The following is an 18,094-nucleotide window of genomic DNA, read 5'->3' as shown; positions in this document are numbered from 1 at the left end:
CCCCCCGGCGCCGCCGCCGCCGCCGCCATGACGCCCATCGCCGTCCCCACCCTCACCGCCGCCGCGACAACGCCGCGATCGCGATCACGGTCACGCACCCGGCGCCGCTCGCGGTCGCGGCGGCGATCGCGGTCACGGCGATGGGGGCGGTCGCGGTCGCGGTCGCGCTCGCGGCGGCGGTCGCGCTCCATCCGGCGTTCGCGGTCGCCGATTCGCCGGTCCCGCTCACCGATCCGGCGTTCGCGGTCACGGCGCCGGTCGCGGTCGCCGATTCGCCGCTCGCGGTCTCCGATTCGCCGCTCGCGGTCGCGGCGCCGCTCGCGGTCTCTGATTCGTCGCTCGCGGTCGCGGCGCCGCTCGCGGTCACCGATCCGCCGATCCCGCTCCCGGCGCCGCTCCCGCTCGCTGTCGCCCTCCCCCGACCGCCGCCGGCACCGCCGCGCCGGCACCCGCCGCAGCCGCTCGGAATCTTCCGGAAAATCCCGCCGGGGCACCGGAGAAAGGGGCGGGGCCAGGAGGAGCCGCTCTCTGTCCTCCCCCCTCCCCAAGAAACGGGCGCGGTCGCGGTCGCCGTCGCGGCGCGGCCGCAGCGACAGCCCCTCCCCCGCCCGCCCCTCCCCCAGCCCGCCCCCCGCCGCCGCCGCGGTGACGTCGCGCCCCTCCCCCACCCCCACCCCTCCCCCCGCACGGCCAAAATGGGTCCCCCTGGCCGAGCTGAACCCGGCGCCGGCCGCCTCCAAGTGGGTGCCCATCGGGGGGGGGCAGCCCCTCCCCCCGCAGCCGGCGCCGCCCGGCACCGAGGGCGCCAAGGCGGGCGCGGAGGGGGCGGGGCCTGAGGAGAAAATGGCGGAGGGGGCCAGCAAAACCTCGCCGGGGGCCACCAAGACCTCGCCGGGGGCGGTGACGGGAAGCGGAGACGTCAAAATGGCCGCCGGCGACGTCAAGATGGCCGCCGGTGATGTTAAGATGGCCGCCGGTGAAAACAAAATGGCCGCCGGCGAAGTTAAAATGGCCGCCGGCGAAGTCAAGATGGCCGCCGTTGAAACCAAGATGGCCGCCGGTGAAAACAAAATGGCCGCCGGTGAAACCAAGATGGCCGCCACCGAAACCAAGATGGCCGCCACCGAAACCAAGATGGCCGCCGGTGAAAACAAAATGGCCGCCGCCGAGAACAAGATGGCGGCCGGCGAAGCCAAGATGGCGGCCGGCGACGCCAAAATCCCCAACGGCGACGCCAAAGCTCCGCCCCACCCCCTCCTCAAAGTGGAGGTGACGCCTCCCAAGGCCACGCCCACCCCCCCCGCCCCTCCCCCCGCCACCCCCAAATCCCCTCCCCCACCCGCCGCGATCACGGCGCGTCCGGCGCCGCGCCCGGCCCCGCCGCGCTCGGCCGCCATCTTGGGGACGCCGCCGCCGCCGCCGCCGGGGCTGCCGCGGGCGCTGTCGCGGGCGCCGGGGGGGACGCTGGGGACGCTGCTGCCGGCGGCGCGCCTCAGTTTACCTTCCTCGCCCGTGGCCGCCTCGGCGCTGCCGCCGGTGACGGGGACAGCCATGGCGGGGAAGGCGGGCGCGGCGCCGAGGGCCGGCGGCGCAAAGATGGCGGCCGGGCCCGGAAAGATGGCGACGGCGGCGAGGGTCGGCGCCGGGGTCGCTCCGGGGGTTCCTAAGGTCACTCCAGGGGTCACTTCCGGTCCTGGGGTCACTTCCGGGGTCACTTCCGGGGTCACTTCCGGGGTCACTCCGGGTGTTGCCGGGGTCACTCCCAGGGTCACTTCCGGTGGTTCTGGGGTCACTTCCGGGGTCACTTCCGGTGTTTCCGTGGCTGCTTCCGGTGTCACTCCTGGGGTCACTTCCGGTGGTCCCGGTGCCATTTCCGGTGGTCCCATTGTCGGTTCCGGTGGTCCTGGTGTCAGTTCCGGTGTCACTCCGGGTGTTGTTTCCGGTTCCGGTGTCACCTCAGCTTCCGGTGTCACTCCCGGTGTCACTTCCGGTCCCGGAGTCACTCCTGTGGTCACTTCCGGTGGTCCTGGTGTCACTTCCGGTGTTTCCGGTGCCGTTTCCGGTGGTTCCGGTGTCGGTTCCGGTGTCTCTCCGGGTGTCACTTCCGGTTCCGGTGTCACTTCCGGTGGTTCCAGTGTCACTTCCAGTGTTTCCGGTGCCATTTCCGGTGGTTCCGGTGTCACTTCCGGTGGTCCCGGTGCCATTTCCGGTGGTCCCGGTGTCACTTCCGGTGTTTCCGGTGTCACTCCGGGTGTTTCCGGTGCCATTTCCGGTGGTTCCGGTGTCACTCCGGGTGTTGTTTCCGGTGTTTCCGGTGCCATTTCCGGTTCCGGTCTCTCCCCGGCCCTTCCCCCCCGGCCCCTCCCCTCCGGGGTCTCCCCGTTGGGCGCCGCCATCCTCAGGGCCAGCGCCGACGCCAACGCCAAAGCCACGGCCATGGCGGCGCTGGCCACCGGCCACCGGCTCGCCGGACACACCGGTCACACCAGTATGACCAGTATGACCAGTAACACCAGTTCAACCAGCCAGACCAGTCACACCAGCCACACCAGTAACACCAGTAACACCAGTTTAACCAGTAACACCAGTTTGACCGGCGGCGTGACCAGCGTGACCACCAACGCCGCGGCCAAGGCCACCAGTGTGACCAGTTTGACCAGTCCGGCTCCAACCAGTGTGACCAGTTTGACCAGTCCGACTCCAACCAGTGTGACCAGTTTGACCACTGTGACCAGTTTGACCAGTCCGACTCGTCCCAGTTTGACCAGTCCGGCTCCAACCACTGTGACCAGTTTGACCAGTTTGACTAGTCCAACTCGTCCCAGTTTGACCAGTCCAGCTCCAACCGGCGTGACCAGTTTGACCAGTCCAACCAGTTTGAGCAGCCCGACTCGTCCCAGTTTGACCAGTCCAGCTCCAACCAGTTTGACCAGTCCAACCAGTTTGAGCAGTCCGACTCGTCCCAGTTTGACCAGTCCGGCTCCAACCAGTGTCACCAGTTTGACCGCTCCAGCTCCGACCAGTACGACCAGTTCAGCTCCGGCCACCGCCACCAGTTTGACCAGTCCCAGTCAAACCAGTGTGACCAGTCCGGCTCCGGCCATCGCCACCAGTTTGACCAGTCCGGTTCCAACCAGTGTGACCAGTTTGACCAGTTTGACCAGTTCAGCTCCAACCGGTGTGACCAGTTTGACCAGTCCAACTCAAACCAGTTTGACCAGTGCTCAGAAGGCCACTGGTGTGACTGGAGTGACCAGTCCGGCTCCGGCCACCGCCACCAGTTTGACCAGTTTGACCAGTCCAACCAGTTTGACCAGTCCAACTCGTCCCAGTTTGACCAGTCCAGCTCCGGCCACCGTCACCAGTCCAACCAGTTTGACCAGTCCAGCTCAGACCAGTGTGACCAGTTTGACCAGTCCAGCTCCGGCCACTGTGACCAGTCCAACCAGTTTGACCAGTCCGGCTCGTCCCAGTATGACCAGTTTGGCTCCCAGTAACACCAGTATGACCAGTTTGGCTCCCAGTAACACCAGTATGACCAGTTTGGCTCCCAGTGTCACCAGTAGGGGCGTGGCCGTGTCTCCCAGTGCTCCCAGTATAACCAGTAACACCAGTACCGTCAAACCTGCGGCTCCCAGTGCTCCCAGTACGACCAGTACAGGCACGGCCGTGGCTCCCAGTGCTCCCAGTATGACCAGTGCTGCACCTCAGAGCATTCCCAGTGCTCCCAGTATCACCAGTACAGGCCTGGCTGTGGCTCCCAGTGCTCCCAGTATCACCAGTAACACCAGTACCATCAAGCCTGCGGCTCCCAGTATGACCAGTACGACCATTCCTGCGGCTCCCAGTGCTCCCAGTAACACCAGTACCATCAAAGCTGCGGCTCCCAGTTCTCCCAGTATAACCAGTACGAGCGTTCCAGCGGCTCCCAGTGCTCCCAGTATGACCAGTATGAACGTTCCTGCGGCTCCCAGTGCTCCCAGTAACACCAGTATGAGCGTTCCAGCGGCTCCCAGTGCTCCCAGTATGACCAGTATGAACGTTCCTGCGGCTCCCAGTGCTCCCAGTAACACCAGTATGAGCGTTCCTGCGGCTCCCAGTACCACCAGTATAACCAGTACCATCAAAGATGGGGCTCCCAGTGCTCCCAGTAACACCAGTACGAGCGTCCCAGCGGCTCCCAGTGCTCCCAGTAACACCAGTACCATCAAAGCTGCGGCTCCCAGTTCTCCCAGTATAACCAGTACGAGCGTTCCAGCGGCTCCCAGTGCTCCCAGTATGACCAGTATGAACGTTCCTGCGGCTCCCAGTGCTCCCAGTAACACCAGTATGAGCGTTCCTGCGGCTCCCAGTACCACCAGTATAACCAGTACCATCAAAGATGGGGCTCCCAGTGCTCCCAGTAACACCAGTACGAGCGTCCCAGCGGCTCCCAGTGCTCCCAGTATAACCAGTAACACCAGTACGAGCCTTCCAGCAGCTCCCAGTGCTCCCAGTATGACCAGCACCACCATTCCTGCGGCTCCCAGTATCACCAGTAACACCAGTACCGTCATGGCTGCGGCTCCCAGTGCTCCCAGTATCACCAGTAACACCAGTACGAGCGTCCCAGCGGCTCCCAGTGCTCCCAGTATCACCATTTCTGCAGCTCCCAGTGCTCCCAGTATAACCAGTAACACCAGTACGAGCCTTCCAGCGGCTCCCAGTGCTCCCAGTATCACCAGTTCCACCCTTCCAGCGGCTCCCAGTGCTCCCAGTATCACCAGTTCCACCGTTCCAGCGGCTCCCAGTGCTCCCAGTATCACCAGTTCCACCGTTCCGGCGGCTCCCGGCGTGGCCCCGCCCACCGCTGACGTCACCACCAAGAGCTCCTCCTCCTCCTCGTCTTCCTCCTCCTCCTCCTCCTCCTCCTCCTCGTCCGACTCCGACTCCGACTCCGACTCCAGTTCCAGCTCTTCCGACTCCGCCCCGCCCTCGCCGGCCCCGCCCACCGGGTAAGGCCCCGCCCCCCTCGCACTCCCATTGGTCGGATCCTGCGATTTCCCCGCCCCCTTTCCCCCCCCGGCCACGCCCCTTTAGGCTCCTGATTGGGTGGTGAGGCCACGCCCCTTTTTCCTTATATGGGGTTAAGGGAGGAGTTGCATGATTGACAGGTGTTGAAGCCACGCCCCTTTTTTCCTTATATGGGGTTAAGGGGAGGAGCCGTGTGATTGACAGGTGTTAAGGCCACGCCCCCCCTCGTGCTCCCATTGGTCGAATCCCGCCCTTTCCCCGCCCCCTTTTCCCCCCGGCCACGCCCCTTTAGGCTCCTGATTGGCTGGGGAGGCCACACCCCCTTTTTTCCTTATATGGGGATACAGGGAGGAGCCGTGTGATTGACAGGTGTTTAGGCCACGCCCCTTTTTCCTTATTCGGGGATAAGGGGAGGAGCCGTGTGATTGACAGGTGGTAAGGCCCCGCCCCCCCTCGCGCTCCCATTGGTCGGATCCCGCCGTTTCCCCGCCCCCTTTCCCCCCGGCCACGCCCCTTTAGGCTCCTGATTGGCTGGTGAGGCCACGCCCCCTTTTTTCCTTATATGGGGATAAGGGGAGGAGCCGTGTGATTGACAGGTGTTTAGGCCACGCCCCTTTTCCCTTATTTGGTGTTAAGGGGAGGAGCTGTGTGATTGACAGGTGTTAGGGCCACGCCCCTTTTTCCTTATTTGGAGTTAATGGGAGGAGCCGTGTGATTGACAGGTGTTAAGGCCCCGCCCCCCTCACGCCCCCATTGGTCGGATCCCGCCGTTTCCCTGCCCCCTTTTCCCCCGGCCACGCCCCTTTAGGCTCCTGATTGGGTGGTGAGGCCACGCCCCCTTTTTTCCTTATTTGGGGTTAAGAGGAGGAGTCATGTGATTGACAGGTGTTGAGGCCACGCCCCTTTTTCCTTATTTGGGGTTAAAGGGAGGAGCAACATGATTGACAGGTGTTAAAGCCACGCTCCTCTTTCCTTATATGGGGTTAAGGGGAGGAGCCGTGTGATTGACAGGTGTTAAAGCCACGCCCCCTTTTCCTTATATGGGGATAAGGGGAGGAGTCACATGATTGACACTGGTGAGGCCACACCCCCTTTTCCTTATATGGGGATACAGGAAGGAGTCACGTGATTGACAGGTGTTGAAGCCACGCCCCTTTTTTCCTTATATGGGGTTTAAGGGGAGGAGTCATGTGATTGACAGGTGTTAAAGCCACGCCCCTTTTTTCCTTATATGGGGTTAAATGGAGGAGCCGTGTGATTGACAGGTGTTAAGGCCCCGCCCCCTCGCGCTCCCATTGGTCGGATCCTGCGATTTCCCCGCCCCTTTTTCCACGGCCACGCCCCTTTACGCTCCTGATTGGCTGGTGAGGCCACGCCCCCTTTTTTCCTTATATGGGGTTAAGGGGAGAAGCCACATGATTGACAGGTGTTAAAGCCACGCCCCTTTTTCCTTATTTGGGGATACAGGGAGGCGTCATGTGATTGACAGGTGTTAGGGCCACGCCCCTTTTCCCTTATTTGGCGTTAAGGGAAGGAGTCATGTGATTGACAGGTGTTAAAGCCACGCCCCTTTTTCCTTATATGGGGTTAAGGGGAGGAATCACATGATTGACACTGGTGAGGCCACACCCCCTTTTCCTTATATGGGGATACAGGAAGGAGTCAGGTGATTGACAGGTGTTAAAGCCATGCCCCTTTTTCCTTATTTGGGGTTAAGGGAGGAGTCATGTGATTGACAGGTGTTGAGGCCACGCCCCTTTTTCCTTATATGGGGTTAAGGGGAGGAGCAACATGATTGACAGGTGTTAAAGCCACGCCCCTTTTTCCTTATATGGGGATAGGGGGAGGAGTCATGTGATTGACAGGTGTTAAAGCCACACCCCTTTTTCCTTATATGGGGTTAAGGGGAGGAGCCATGTGATTGACAGGTGTTAAAGCCACGCCCCTTTTTCCTTATATGGGGATAAGAGGAGGAGTCACATGATTGACACTGGTGAGGCCACGCCCCTTTTTCCTTCTATGGGGTTAAGGGAGGAGTCACGTGATTGACAGGTGTTTAAGCCACGCCCCTTTTTCCTTATATGGGGATACGGGGAGGAGCCATGTGATTGACAGGCGTTAAAGCCACGCCCCCTTTTCCTTATTTGGGGATACAGGGAGGAGTCACGTGATTGACAGGTGTTAAAGTCACGCCCCCTTTTCCTTATTTGGGGATAAGAGGTGTCACATGATTGACACTTATGAGGCCACGCCCATTTTTCCTTATATGGGGATAAGGGAGGAGTCACATGATTGACACTGGTGAGGCCACGCCCCCTTTTCCTTATTTGGGGTTAAAGGGAGGAGCAACATGATTGACAGGTGTTAAAGCCACGCCCCTTTTCCCTTATATGGGGATACAGGGAGGAGTCATGTGATTGACAGGTGTTAAAGCCACGCCCCCTTTCCCTTATATGTGGATGAGGGAGGAGTCATGTGATTGACAAGTATTAAAGCCACGCACCTTTTTCCTTATTTGGGTTTAAGGGGAGGAGCCGTGTGATTGACAGGTGTTTATGCCACGCCCCTTTTCCTTATATGGGGTTAAGGGGAGGAGCCACACGATTGACAGGTGCTAAGGCCACGCCCCTTTTTCCTTATATGGGGATAAGGGAGGAGTCGTGTGATTGACAGGTGTTAGGGCCACGCCTCCTTTTTCCTTATTTGGGTTAAGGGGAGGAGCCGTGTGATTGACAGGTGTTACGGCCCCGCCCCCCCCTCGCGCTCCCATTGGTCGGATCCTGCGATTTCCCCGCCCCTTTTTCCACGGCCACGCCCCTTTACGCTCCTGATTGGCTGGTGAGGCCACGCCCCCTTTTTTCCTTACATGGGGATAAGGGGAGGAGTCATGTGATTGACAGGTGTTAAAGCCACGCCCCTTTTTCCTTATATGGGGATAAGGGGAGGAGTAATGTGATTGACAGGTGTTAAGGCCACACCCCTTTTTCCTTATATGGGGTTAAATGGAGGAGCCGTGTGATTGACAGGTGTTAAAGCCACGCCCCTTTTTCCTTATATGGGGATACAGGGAGGAGTCATGTGATTGTCAGGTGTTTAGGCCACGCCCCTTTTTCCTTATTTGGGGTTAAGGGGAGGAGCCATATGATTGACAGGTGTTAAGGCCACGCCCCCTTTTTCCTTATATGGGGATATGGGGAGGAGTAACATGATTGACATTGGTGAGGCCACGCCCCTTTTTCCTTATATGGGGTGGAGGAGTCGCGTGATTAACAGGTGTTAAAGCCACGCCCCCTTTTCCTTCTATGGGGTTAAGGGGCGGAGCCATGTGATTGACAGGTGTTAAAGCCACGCCCCCTTTTCCTTCTATGGGGTTAAGGGGCGGAGCCATGTGATTGACAGGTGTTAAAGCCACACCCCTTTTTCCTTATATGGGGATACAGGGAGGAGTCATGTGATTGACAGGTGTTAAAGCCACGCCCCTTTTTCCTTATATGGGGATAAGGGGGGAGCTGTGTGATTGACAGGTGTTAAAGCCACGCCCCTTTTTCCTTATATGGGGTTAAGGGGAGGAGCCACATGATTGACACGGGGCTGTTGAGGCCACGCCCACCCCTGTACGGTGTCCCCTGAGGGTCAGTTCAGGAATGTCCAGTGTCCCCAGTGGTCACTCCAGTGTCCCCAGTGGTCACTCCAGTGTCCCCAGTGTCCCCAGTATCCCCAGTGGTCACTCCAGTGGTCACTCCAGTGTCCCCAGTGTCCCCAGTGGTCACTCCAGTGGTCACCCCAGTGTCCCCAGTGTCCCCAGTGGTCACTCCAGTGGTCACCCCAGTGTCCCCAGTGGTCACTCCAGTGTCCCCAGTGGTCACCCCAGTGTCCCCAGTGGTCACTCCAGTGGTCACTCCAGTGTCCCCAGTGTCACCCCAGTGGTCACTCCAGTGTCCCCAGTGTCCCCAGTGGTCACTCCAGTGTCCCCAGTGGTCACCCCAGTGTCCCCAGTGTCCCCAGTATCCCCAGTGGTCACTCCAGTGTCCCCAGTGGTCACCCCAGTGTCCCCAGTGTCCCCAGTGGTCACTCCAGTGTCCCCAGTGGTCACTGCAGTGGTCACTCCAGTGTCCCCAGTGTCCCCAGTGGTCACTCCAGTGGTCACTCCAGTGTTCCCAGTGGTCACCCCAGTGTCCCCAGTGGTCACCCCAGTGTTCCCAGTATCCCCAGTGGTCACTCCAGTGTCCCCAGTGGTCACTCCAGTGGTCACCCCAGTGTCCCCAGTGGTCATCCCGGTGTCCCCAGTGGTCACTCCAGTATCCCCAGTGGTCACTCCAGTGGCCCCAGTGGTCACTCCAATGTCCCCAGTGGTCACCCCAGTGTCCCCAGTGGTCACTCCAGTGTCCCCAGTGGTCACTCCAGTATCCCCAGTGGTCACTCCAATGTCCCCAGTGGTCACCCCAGTGTCCCCAGTGGTCACCCCAGTGTCCCCAGTGGTCACTCCAGTGTCCCCAGTGTCCCCAAGGCCCCTCCCCCCTCTTTAGCCCCTCCCCCTCCCCTCTGACCCCTCCTCTTCCTCCCCGCAGGTCCCCGAGCGCCGTCGCGGCCCCGCCCGCCCAAGCTCCGCCCCCCGAGGGCTCCGGCGCGGCCCCGCCCGAAGGCTCCGCCCCTTCCGGCGCCGCCGCCGCCGTCGCCGTCCCCCGGCGCAAACGCCGCCGCTCTTCCTCCTCCTCCTCCTCCTCCTCTTCCTCCTCCTCCTCCTCCTCCAGCTCCTCCTCTTCCTCCTCCAGCTCCTCCTCTTCCTCTTCCTCCTCCTCTTCCTCCTCCTCTTCCTCTTCCTCCTCTTCCTCTTCCTCCTCCTCTTCCTCCTCCGAGGCCGCGCCCGAAGCCGCGCCCGAGGCCGCCCCTCCCCCTCCTCCTTCCTCCTCCTCCTCCCCTCCCCCTCCTGCCGCCACCACGGCCACGCCCACCCCGGCCACGCCCTCAGTCCCCGCCTCCCCCACGGCCACGCCCACTCCCGCCACGGCCACGCCCACTTCCTCCTCATCATCATCATCCTCTTCATCAGCCACGCCCACCTCGGCCACGCCCCTGCTGTCACTCAAACCCGGCGCGGTGGGCGTGGCCTCGGCGGGGCCCCGCCCCCCTGGCTCGCTATTGGCTCTCACCCCGGGCGGGGGGCGTGGCCTGAGGCCGTCGCCACGCCCCCCCGGTTCTCTGCTCTCATTGGCCGCCGCCGGGCGGGGAGGGGCGGGGCGTGGGGGGGGTCCTTTCCCCTTATTGGCCGCTCGCAGCCCAGGCTCCGCCTCCTTCCAGCGAGCGGCCGCGCCCTTTTTGGCCACGCCCACCCGCGGCGGGGGGTGGAGCCCTCGCTCCTCTTCCTCCCCCTTCCTCCAAAGGGGCGTGGCCGGGGGGGCGTGGCCTCGTCTGGGAGGGGGCGGGGCTTGCCTGCACCGTTTCCACGGCAACCTGGGGGCGGGGCTTGGTTGCTCCGGTCGCTTGGGGGGCGGGGCTTGCCTGCACCGTTTCCACGGCAACGTGGGCGTGGCCTCGATGGCGGCGGCCAATCGGATCAGCCCCTGCGGCCACCGCGGTTGCTGCTACCACGGGAGGGGCGGGGCCATGGGCGGGGCCACGCCTCGAAGCCCCTCCCCCTTCGCCATGACGCCCAGTATGGCCGCCCGCATGGCCCAGTACTCCTCCCAGTACTCCCAGTACGGCTCCTCCTCCTCCCAGTATAGCCCCGCCTCCTCCTCCCAGTACTCCCAGTACAGCCCCGCCTCCTCTCAGTATAGCCCCGCCTCCTCCCAGTATAGCTCCGCCTCCCAGCTCAGCGCCCAGTACCAGTACCAGTACGCCCAGTTGGCTTCCCAGTATTCCCAGTACTCCCAGTACGGCGCCGCCGACGGCTCCCAGTACGCCACGGACGGCTCCCAGTACGCCCAGTACGCGGCCAGCGCCGCCCAGTACGCGGCGTCCGGCGCCGCCGCTGCCGCTGCCGCGTCATCGGGAGGGGGCGGGGCCGCCGAGGGCTCCGCCCAGTACGGGGCGGTGACTGGGAACCAGTACGGGGGAGGGGCGGCGGTGACGTCATCGTCGTCGTCGTCATCGGGTGGGGGAGGGGCAACAGCAGCGGCGAGCTGGGCGGGGGAGGGGGGAGGGGCGCAGGATGGGGGAGGGGGGGGATGGGCGGGGAGTGGGGGAGGGGTGAGCTGGGGGAATTGGGTGAGCCCCGCCCAGTGAGGAAGATGAGAATGAGGAAGAGGAAGAGGAAGGAAAAAGGGGGAGGAGCTTGGGATGGTGGGGGAGGGGTGCTGGAAGGGTTGGCCCCTCCCCCCACCCCCCCCAAAAAAAAGGGAATTTGGGGGGTCCTGACCCCGAATTTTGGGAATTTGGAGGTGGAATTTGGGGGTTTTTGGTGAAATTTGGGGGTCCCGGCCCTGGATTTTGGGAATTTGGGGGTCCTGATCTCAGATTTTGAGGATTTGGGGGTCCCAAACCTGGATTTTGAGGATTTGGAGGTGAAATTTGGGGTCCTGGTGGAATTTTGGGGGGTCCCGGTTCCGGATTTTGGGAATTTGGGGGTTCCAAGCCTGGATTTTGGGAATTTGGAGGTGAAATTTGGGAATTTGGGGTCCTGGTGAAGGAGTTTGGGAATTTGGAGGTGAAATTTGGGAATTTGGGGGTCCTGGCCCCAAATTTTGGGATTTTGGGGGTCCCAGCCTTGGATTTCGAGGATTTGGAGGTGAAATTTTGGGGTCTCCATCGCAGATTTTGGGAATTTGGGAGTTTGGAGGTGAAATTTGGGAATTTGGGGATCCTGGTCTCAGATTTTGGGAATTTGGGGGGTCCCGACCCCGAATTTTGGGAATTTGGGGGTTCCAATCCTGGATTTTGAGGATTTGGAGGTGAAATTTGGGGTCCTGGTGAAGGATTTTGGGAATTTGGGGGGTCTCAGTTGTGGATTTTGAGGATTTGGAGGTGAAATTTGGGAATTTGGGGGGTCCCAGCTCCAGGTTTTGAGGATTTGGGGGTTCCTGGTGGAATTTGGGGGGTCCCGGTTCCGGATTTTGGGAATTTGGGGGTTCCAGCCCTGGATTTTGGGGATTTGGGGGGTTCTGGTCTCAGATTTTGGGAATTTGGGGGTCTCAGCCTCAAATTTGGGAGTTTGGAGTTGAAATTTGGGAATTTGGGGGTCCTGATCCCAGATTTTGAGAATTTGGAGGTGAAATTTGGGGTCCTGGTGGAATTTTGGGGTCTTGGTCCCGGATTTTGGGAATTTGGAGGTGAAATTTGGGAATTTGGGGGTTCCAGCCCCGGATTTTGGGAATTTGTGGGGTTCTGGTCTCAGATTTTGGGAATTTGGAGGTGGAATTTGGGGTTTTTTGGTAAAATTTGGGGGTCCCAACCCCGGATTTTGGGAATTTGGGGGTCCTGGTCTCAGGTTTTGAAAATTTTGGGGTTTCTGGTGAAATTTGGGGGGTCCCAATCCCGGATTTTGGGGATTTGGAGGTGAAATTTGGGATTTTGGGGGTCCCAGCCCCGGATTTTTGGAATTTGGAGGTGAAATTTGGGAATTTGGGGGGTCCCAGCCCTGGATTTTAAGGATTTGGGGGTTTCTGGTGGAATTTTGGGGTTCTGGTCTCAGATTTTAAAGATTTGGAGGTGAAATTTGGGGTCCTGGTGGAATTTGGGGGTCTCGGTCCCGGATTTTGGGAATTTGGGGGGTCCCAGCTCCAGGTTTTGAGGATTTGGGGGGTCCTGGTGGAATTTGGGGGTCTCGGTCGCGGATTTTGGGAATTTGGGGGGTCCCAACCTTGAATTTTGGGAATTTGGGGGGTCCTGGCTTGGAATTTGGGAGTTTGGAGGTGAATTTTGGGGTGTTCCTGGTAAAATTTGGGAATTTTGGGGGTTCCTGGTGAAATTTGGGGGGTCCTGACCCCGGATTTTGGGAATTTTGGGGGTTCCCAGTGAATTTTGGGGGTTCCCAGTGAATTTTGGGGGGTTCCCGGTGAAATTTGGGAATTTTGGGGGGTCCCGGCCCCGGATTTTGGGGAATTTTGGGAGTTTGGAGGTGAAATTTGGGAATTTTGGGGGTTCCCAGTGAATTTTGGGGGGTTCCCGGTGAAATTTGGAAATTTTGGGGGGTCCCGGCCCCGGATTTTGGGGAATTTTGGGAGTTTGGAGGTGAAATTTGGGATTTTTGGGATTCCCAGTGAATTTTGGGGTGTTCCTGGTAAAATTTGGGAATTTTGGGGGGTTCCTGGTGAAATTTGGGAATTTTGGGGGGTCCCGGCCCCGAATTTTGGGGATTTTGGGAATTTGGAGGTGAAATTTGGGAGTTCTTGGTAAAATTTGGTAATTTTGGGGGGTCCCGGCCCCGGATTTTGGGGATTTTTAGCCCCAAAATGGGCGTGGCCAAGGCCGAGGCCACGCCCCCTTCGGTGGAATCGGTGGCGGCACTTCCGGGTTTGGCCCCTCCCCCTGCAGGCGATTGGCTGAGGTGAGACCGGGGGGCGGGGCCAAGGGAAAAGGGGGCGGGGCCAAAGGGGGAGGGGGCGGGGCTTGGGGGGAAATTCCCGATTTTTTGGGGTAAAAATTCCCAATTTTTGGGGTAAAAATTCCCAATTTTAGGGGTAAAAAATCCCGATTTTTGGGGTAAAAATTCCCGGGTTTTGGGGGTGAAAATTCCCGGATTTTGGGGTAAAAATTCCCGGATTTTGGGGTAAAAATTCCCAATTTTAGGGGTAAAAATTCCCGGATTTTGGGGTAAAAAATCCCAATTTAAGGGTAAAAATTCCCAGTTTTGGGGTTAAAATTCCCGGATTTTGGGGTTAAAATTACCGGATTTTGGGGTAAAAATACCCGAATTTTGGGGGTAAAAATTCTTGGATTTTGGGGTAAAAATTCCCAATTTTAGGGGTGAAAATTCCCAATTTTAGGGGTAAAAATTCCTGGATTTTGGGGTAAAAATTCCCATTTTTTGGGGTGAAAATTCCCAATTTTTGGGGTAAAAATTCCCAATTTTAGGGGTAAAAATTCCCAATTTTAGGGGTAAAAATACCCGGGTTTTTGGGGTAAAAATTCCCAATTTTTGGGTGGATTTTGGGGTAAAAATTCTCAGTTTTAGGGGTAAAAATTCCCGGTTTTTGGGGTAAAAATTCCCAATTTTAGGGGTAAAAATTCCCAATTTTGGGGGTAAAAATTCTTAATTTTAGGGGTAAAAATTCCCAATTTTGGGGTAAAAATTCCCGGATTTTGGGGTAAAAATTCCCAATTTTAGCGGTAAAAATTCCCGGTGTTGGGGGAGGATTTTGGGGTAAAAATTCCCAATTTTTGGGTGGATTTAGGGGTAAAAATTCCCAATTTTGGGGTAAAAATTCCCAATTTTAGGGGTAAAAATTTCCAGATTTTGGGGTAAAAAATCCCGGGTTTTTAGGGTAAAAATTCCCAATTTTTGGGTGGATTTTGGGGTAAAAATTCCCAGTTTTGGGGGTAAAAATTCCCAATTTTAGGCGTAAAAATTCCTGGATTTTGGGGTAAAAATTCCCGGATTTTGGGGTAAAAATTCCCAGTTTTGGGGGTGGATTTTAGGGTGAAAATTCCCGGATTTTGGGGTAAAAATTCCCATTTTTTGGGGTGAAAATTCCCAATTTTTGGGTGGATTTTGGGGTGAAAATTCCCAGTTTTGGGGGTGGATTTTGGGGTAAAAATTCCCATTTTTTGGGGTGAAAATTCCCAATTTTTGGGGTAAAAATTCCCAATTTTTGGGGTAAAAATTCCCAATTTTTGGGTGGATTTTGGGGTGAAAATTCCCGTTTTTGGGCGTCGATTTTAGAGTGAAAATTCCCAGTTTTAGGGGTAAAAATTCCCAATTTTTGGGGTGGATTTTAGGGTGGAAATTCCCAATTTTTGGGGTAAAAATTCCCAATTTTTGGGTGGTTTTTAGGGCAAAAATTCCCAATTTTCAGGGTGAAAATTCCCATTTTTTGTGGTAGAAATTCCCAATTTTCAGGGCGGATTTTAGGATAAAAATTCCCGTTTTTTGGGTAGAAATTCCCATTTTTGGGAGGATTTTGGGATTAAAAATTCCCATTTTGGGGGTGAATTTTAGTGTAAAAATTCCCAACTTTTACAGGAATTTTAAGGTGAAAATTCCCATTTTTTAGTTGGATTTTAGGGTAAAAATTCCAAGTTTTGGGTGAATTTTTGAGGTGGAATTTGGGCTGAGTTGTGCTCGGTGAATTTTGGGGTCAAAACTTTCATTTTTGGGTGAAAATTCTCAATTTTTGGGTGAATTTGGGGTGAAAATTCTCATTTTTGGTGTGAAAAATTCTCATTTTTTTTGGGTTAAATTTCAGGGTAAAATTTCCTATTTTTAGGGTGAATTTTGGGGTAAAAATTCCCATTTTTAGGTGGAGTTTTAGGGTTAAAATTCCCAATTTTTGGGGTTAAAATTCTCATTTTTGGGGGTGGATTTTGGGGTTAAAATTCCCATTTTTAGGGTTGAATTTCAGGATAAAAATTCCCAATTTCTGGGGTAAAAATTCCAATTTTAGGGTTGAATTTTGGGGTAAAAATTCCCATTTTTAGGTCGAGTTTTAGGATTAAAATTCCCAATTTTTGAGGTAAAAATTCCCATTTTTGGGGTAAATTTCAGGATGAAAATTCCCATTTCTGGGGGCGGATTTTGGGGTGAAAAACCGGGATTTTGGGGTGGATTTGGGGCTGAAAAATCCCATTTTAGGGTTGAATTTTGGGGTAAAAATTCCCATTTTTAGGTTGAGTTTTAGGGTTAAAATTCCCAATTTTTGGGGTAAAAATTCCCATTTTTAGGGTTGAATTTTGGGGTAAAAATTCCAATTTTTGGGGTAAATTTCAGGATTAAAATTCCCAATTTTTGGGGTAAAAATTCCCATTTTTAGGGTAAATTTTGGGGTAAAAATTCCCATTTTTAGGGTAAATTTTGGGGTAAAAATTCCCATTTTTAGGGTAAATTTCAGGATAAAAATTCCCATTTTTGAGGGTGGATTTTGGGGTGAAAAACCGGGATTTTGGGGTGGATTTGGGGCTGAAAATTCCCATTTTTAGGGTAAATTTCAGGATAAAAATTCCCAATTTTTGGGGGTAAAAATTCCCATTTTTAGGGTTGAATTTTGGATTAAAAATTCCCATTTTTGGGGTAAATTTCAGGATAAAAAATTCCCATTTCTGGGGGTGGATTTTGGGGTGAAAAACCGGGATTTTGGGGTGGATTTTGGGCTAAAAATTCCCATTTTTAGGTTGAGTTTTAGGGTTAAAATTTCCATTTTTGGGGTAAATTTCAGGATAAAAATTCTCAGTTTTTGGGGTAAAAATTCCCATTTTTAGGGTTGAATTTTGGGGTAAAAATTCCCATTTTTGGGGTAAATTTCAGGATGAAAATTCCCATTTCTGGGGGTGGATTTTGGGGTGAAAAACCGGGATTTTGGGGTGGATTTTTCAGGTTGAAGCTTTGGGGTGACGCGGTGGCCGCAGCGGGGTGAGCATCCAGGATGGGGGAGGGGAGGGGAAATTTTGGGTTCATTTCGGGGGAATTTGGGGTCAAAACCAAAAACATCAAATTTTGGGTTAAAAACTGGAATTTTTGGTTAAAAACTGGAATTTTGGGTTAAAAACTGGAATTTTGGGGTAAAAAACGGAGTTTTAGGGGTGGAAATTTCAGTTTTGGGGGTGAAAAATGTGAATTTTGGGGGTGGGGGTTGATGGGAGGGGATTTGGGGTGAAAAATGTGAATTTTGGGGTGGAAAATGTGAATTTTGGGGTGGAAAATTCCCATTTTGGGGTAAAAATTCCCATTTTTGGGTGGATTTTGGGGTAAAAAAATTCCCATTTTTGGGTTGGGTTTTGGGGGGTAAAAATTTTTTTTTTTTGGGGTGGATTTTGGGGTAAAAATTCCCATTTTTGGGGTAAAAATTTCCCATTTTCAGGGTGGATTTTGGGGTAAAAAAATTCCCATTTTTGGGTGGATTTTGGGGTAAAAAAATTCCCATTTTTGGGTTGGATTTTGGGGTAAAAATTCCCTTTTTTGGGGTGGATTTTGGGGTGGAAAATTCCCTTTTTTGGGGTAAAAATTTCCCATTTTCAGGGTGGATTTTGGGGTAAAAAATTCCTATTTTAGAGGTGGATTTTGGGGTAAAAAATTCCGATTTTTGGGTTGGATTTTGGGTTAAAAAATTCCCTTTTTTGGGGTGGATTTTGGGGTAAAAATTCCCGTTTTGGGGGTGGATTTTGGAGTAAAAATTGCCATTTTCAGAGTGGATTTTGGGGTAAAAAATCCCCATTTTTGGAGTGGATATGGAGGTGAAAATTCCCATTTCAAGGGTGGATTTTGGGGTAAAAATTCCCGTTTTTGGGGCGGATTTTTGGGTGGATTTTGGGGTAAAAAAGTCCCAATTTGGGGGTGGATTTGGGGGTAAAAAATCTCCATTTTTGGAGCGAGTTTTGGGGTAAAAATTCCGGGTTTTGGGGGTAAATTTTAGGGTTAAAATTCGCAATTTGGGGGTAAAAAAATGTGAATTTGGGGGTGGATTTTGGGATGAAAATTCCAAGTTTTGGGGTGGATTTTAGGGCAAAAATTCCCATTTTTGGGGTGGACTTTGGAGTAAAAATTCCCAGTTTGGGGTTGGATTTTTGGGGTAAAATTCCTGGTTTTTGGGGGTGGATTTTGGGGTAAAAAATCCCAATTTTGGGGCGGATTTCTGGGGTAAAATTCCTGTTTTTTGGGGGTAAAAATTCCCATTTTTGGGGCGGATTTTGGGGTAAAAATTCCCATTTTTGGGGTGGATTTGGGGGTAAAAATTCCCATTTTTTGGGTGGATTTTGGGGTAAAAATTCCCTTTTTTGGCTGAATTTTGGGGCGGATTTGGGGGTAAAAAATGGCGATTTTGGGGGTGGAATTTGGGATAAAAAATCCCATTTTTTGGGTGGATTTTGGGGCGGATTTTGGGGTAAAAATGCCGATTTTGGGGGTGGATTTTGGGGTAAACATTTTCATTTTTTGGGTGGATTTTGGGGCGGATTTTGGGGTAAAAATTCCCATTTTTTGGGTGGATTTTGA

The 18,094-nt window shown here is 54.8% G+C and overlaps 1 protein-coding gene and 1 long non-coding RNA gene across 2 annotated transcripts; both read left to right on the top strand.

The window, feature by feature from the left end:
• Positions 1 to 2,226: 2,226 nt before the first annotated feature.
• On the top strand, positions 2,227 to 11,238 carry LOC131590693 (mucin-2-like). The gene is made up of 5 exons (XM_058860958.1): positions 2,227 to 2,245; positions 2,321 to 2,923; positions 3,014 to 3,070; positions 3,170 to 4,994; positions 9,582 to 11,238. The coding sequence occupies exons 2-5, from the start codon at positions 2,437 to 2,439 to the stop codon at positions 11,236 to 11,238; spliced, it is 4,026 nt and encodes a 1,341-aa protein (XP_058716941.1). The 5' UTR covers positions 2,227 to 2,245; positions 2,321 to 2,436.
• A 5,284-nt stretch (positions 11,239 to 16,522) lies between these two features.
• LOC131590646 (uncharacterized) lies at positions 16,523 to 17,404 on the top strand. The gene is made up of 2 exons (XR_009280180.1): positions 16,523 to 16,839; positions 17,123 to 17,404. It is a non-coding gene; the product is annotated as an uncharacterized LOC131590646 (long non-coding RNA).
• The last annotated feature ends 690 nt before the right edge of the window (positions 17,405 to 18,094 follow it).

Source organism: Poecile atricapillus, chromosome 34 (assembly GCF_030490865.1).
Source record: "Poecile atricapillus isolate bPoeAtr1 chromosome 34, bPoeAtr1.hap1, whole genome shotgun sequence".
Lineage (NCBI taxonomy): Eukaryota > Metazoa > Chordata > Aves > Passeriformes > Paridae > Poecile > Poecile atricapillus.
Note: the sequence above shows the minus strand (reverse complement) of the source record. Positions and strands in the feature narration are given on the sequence as shown.

Bases quoted from the DNA above. Each gene is read 5' to 3' on its own strand.
- LOC131590693 (XM_058860958.1), top strand. From the start codon at position 2,437: ATGGCGGCGCTGGCCACCGGCCACCGGCTCGCCGGACACACCGGTCAC. The intron at 2,924-3,013 runs GTTTGACCAGTC...TGACCGCTCCAG, and splicing joins GACCAGTCCAGCTCCAACCA to CTCCGACCAGTACGACCAGT. The intron at 3,071-3,169 runs GTCAAACCAGTG...TGACCAGTTCAG, and splicing joins CACCAGTTTGACCAGTCCCA to CTCCAACCGGTGTGACCAGT.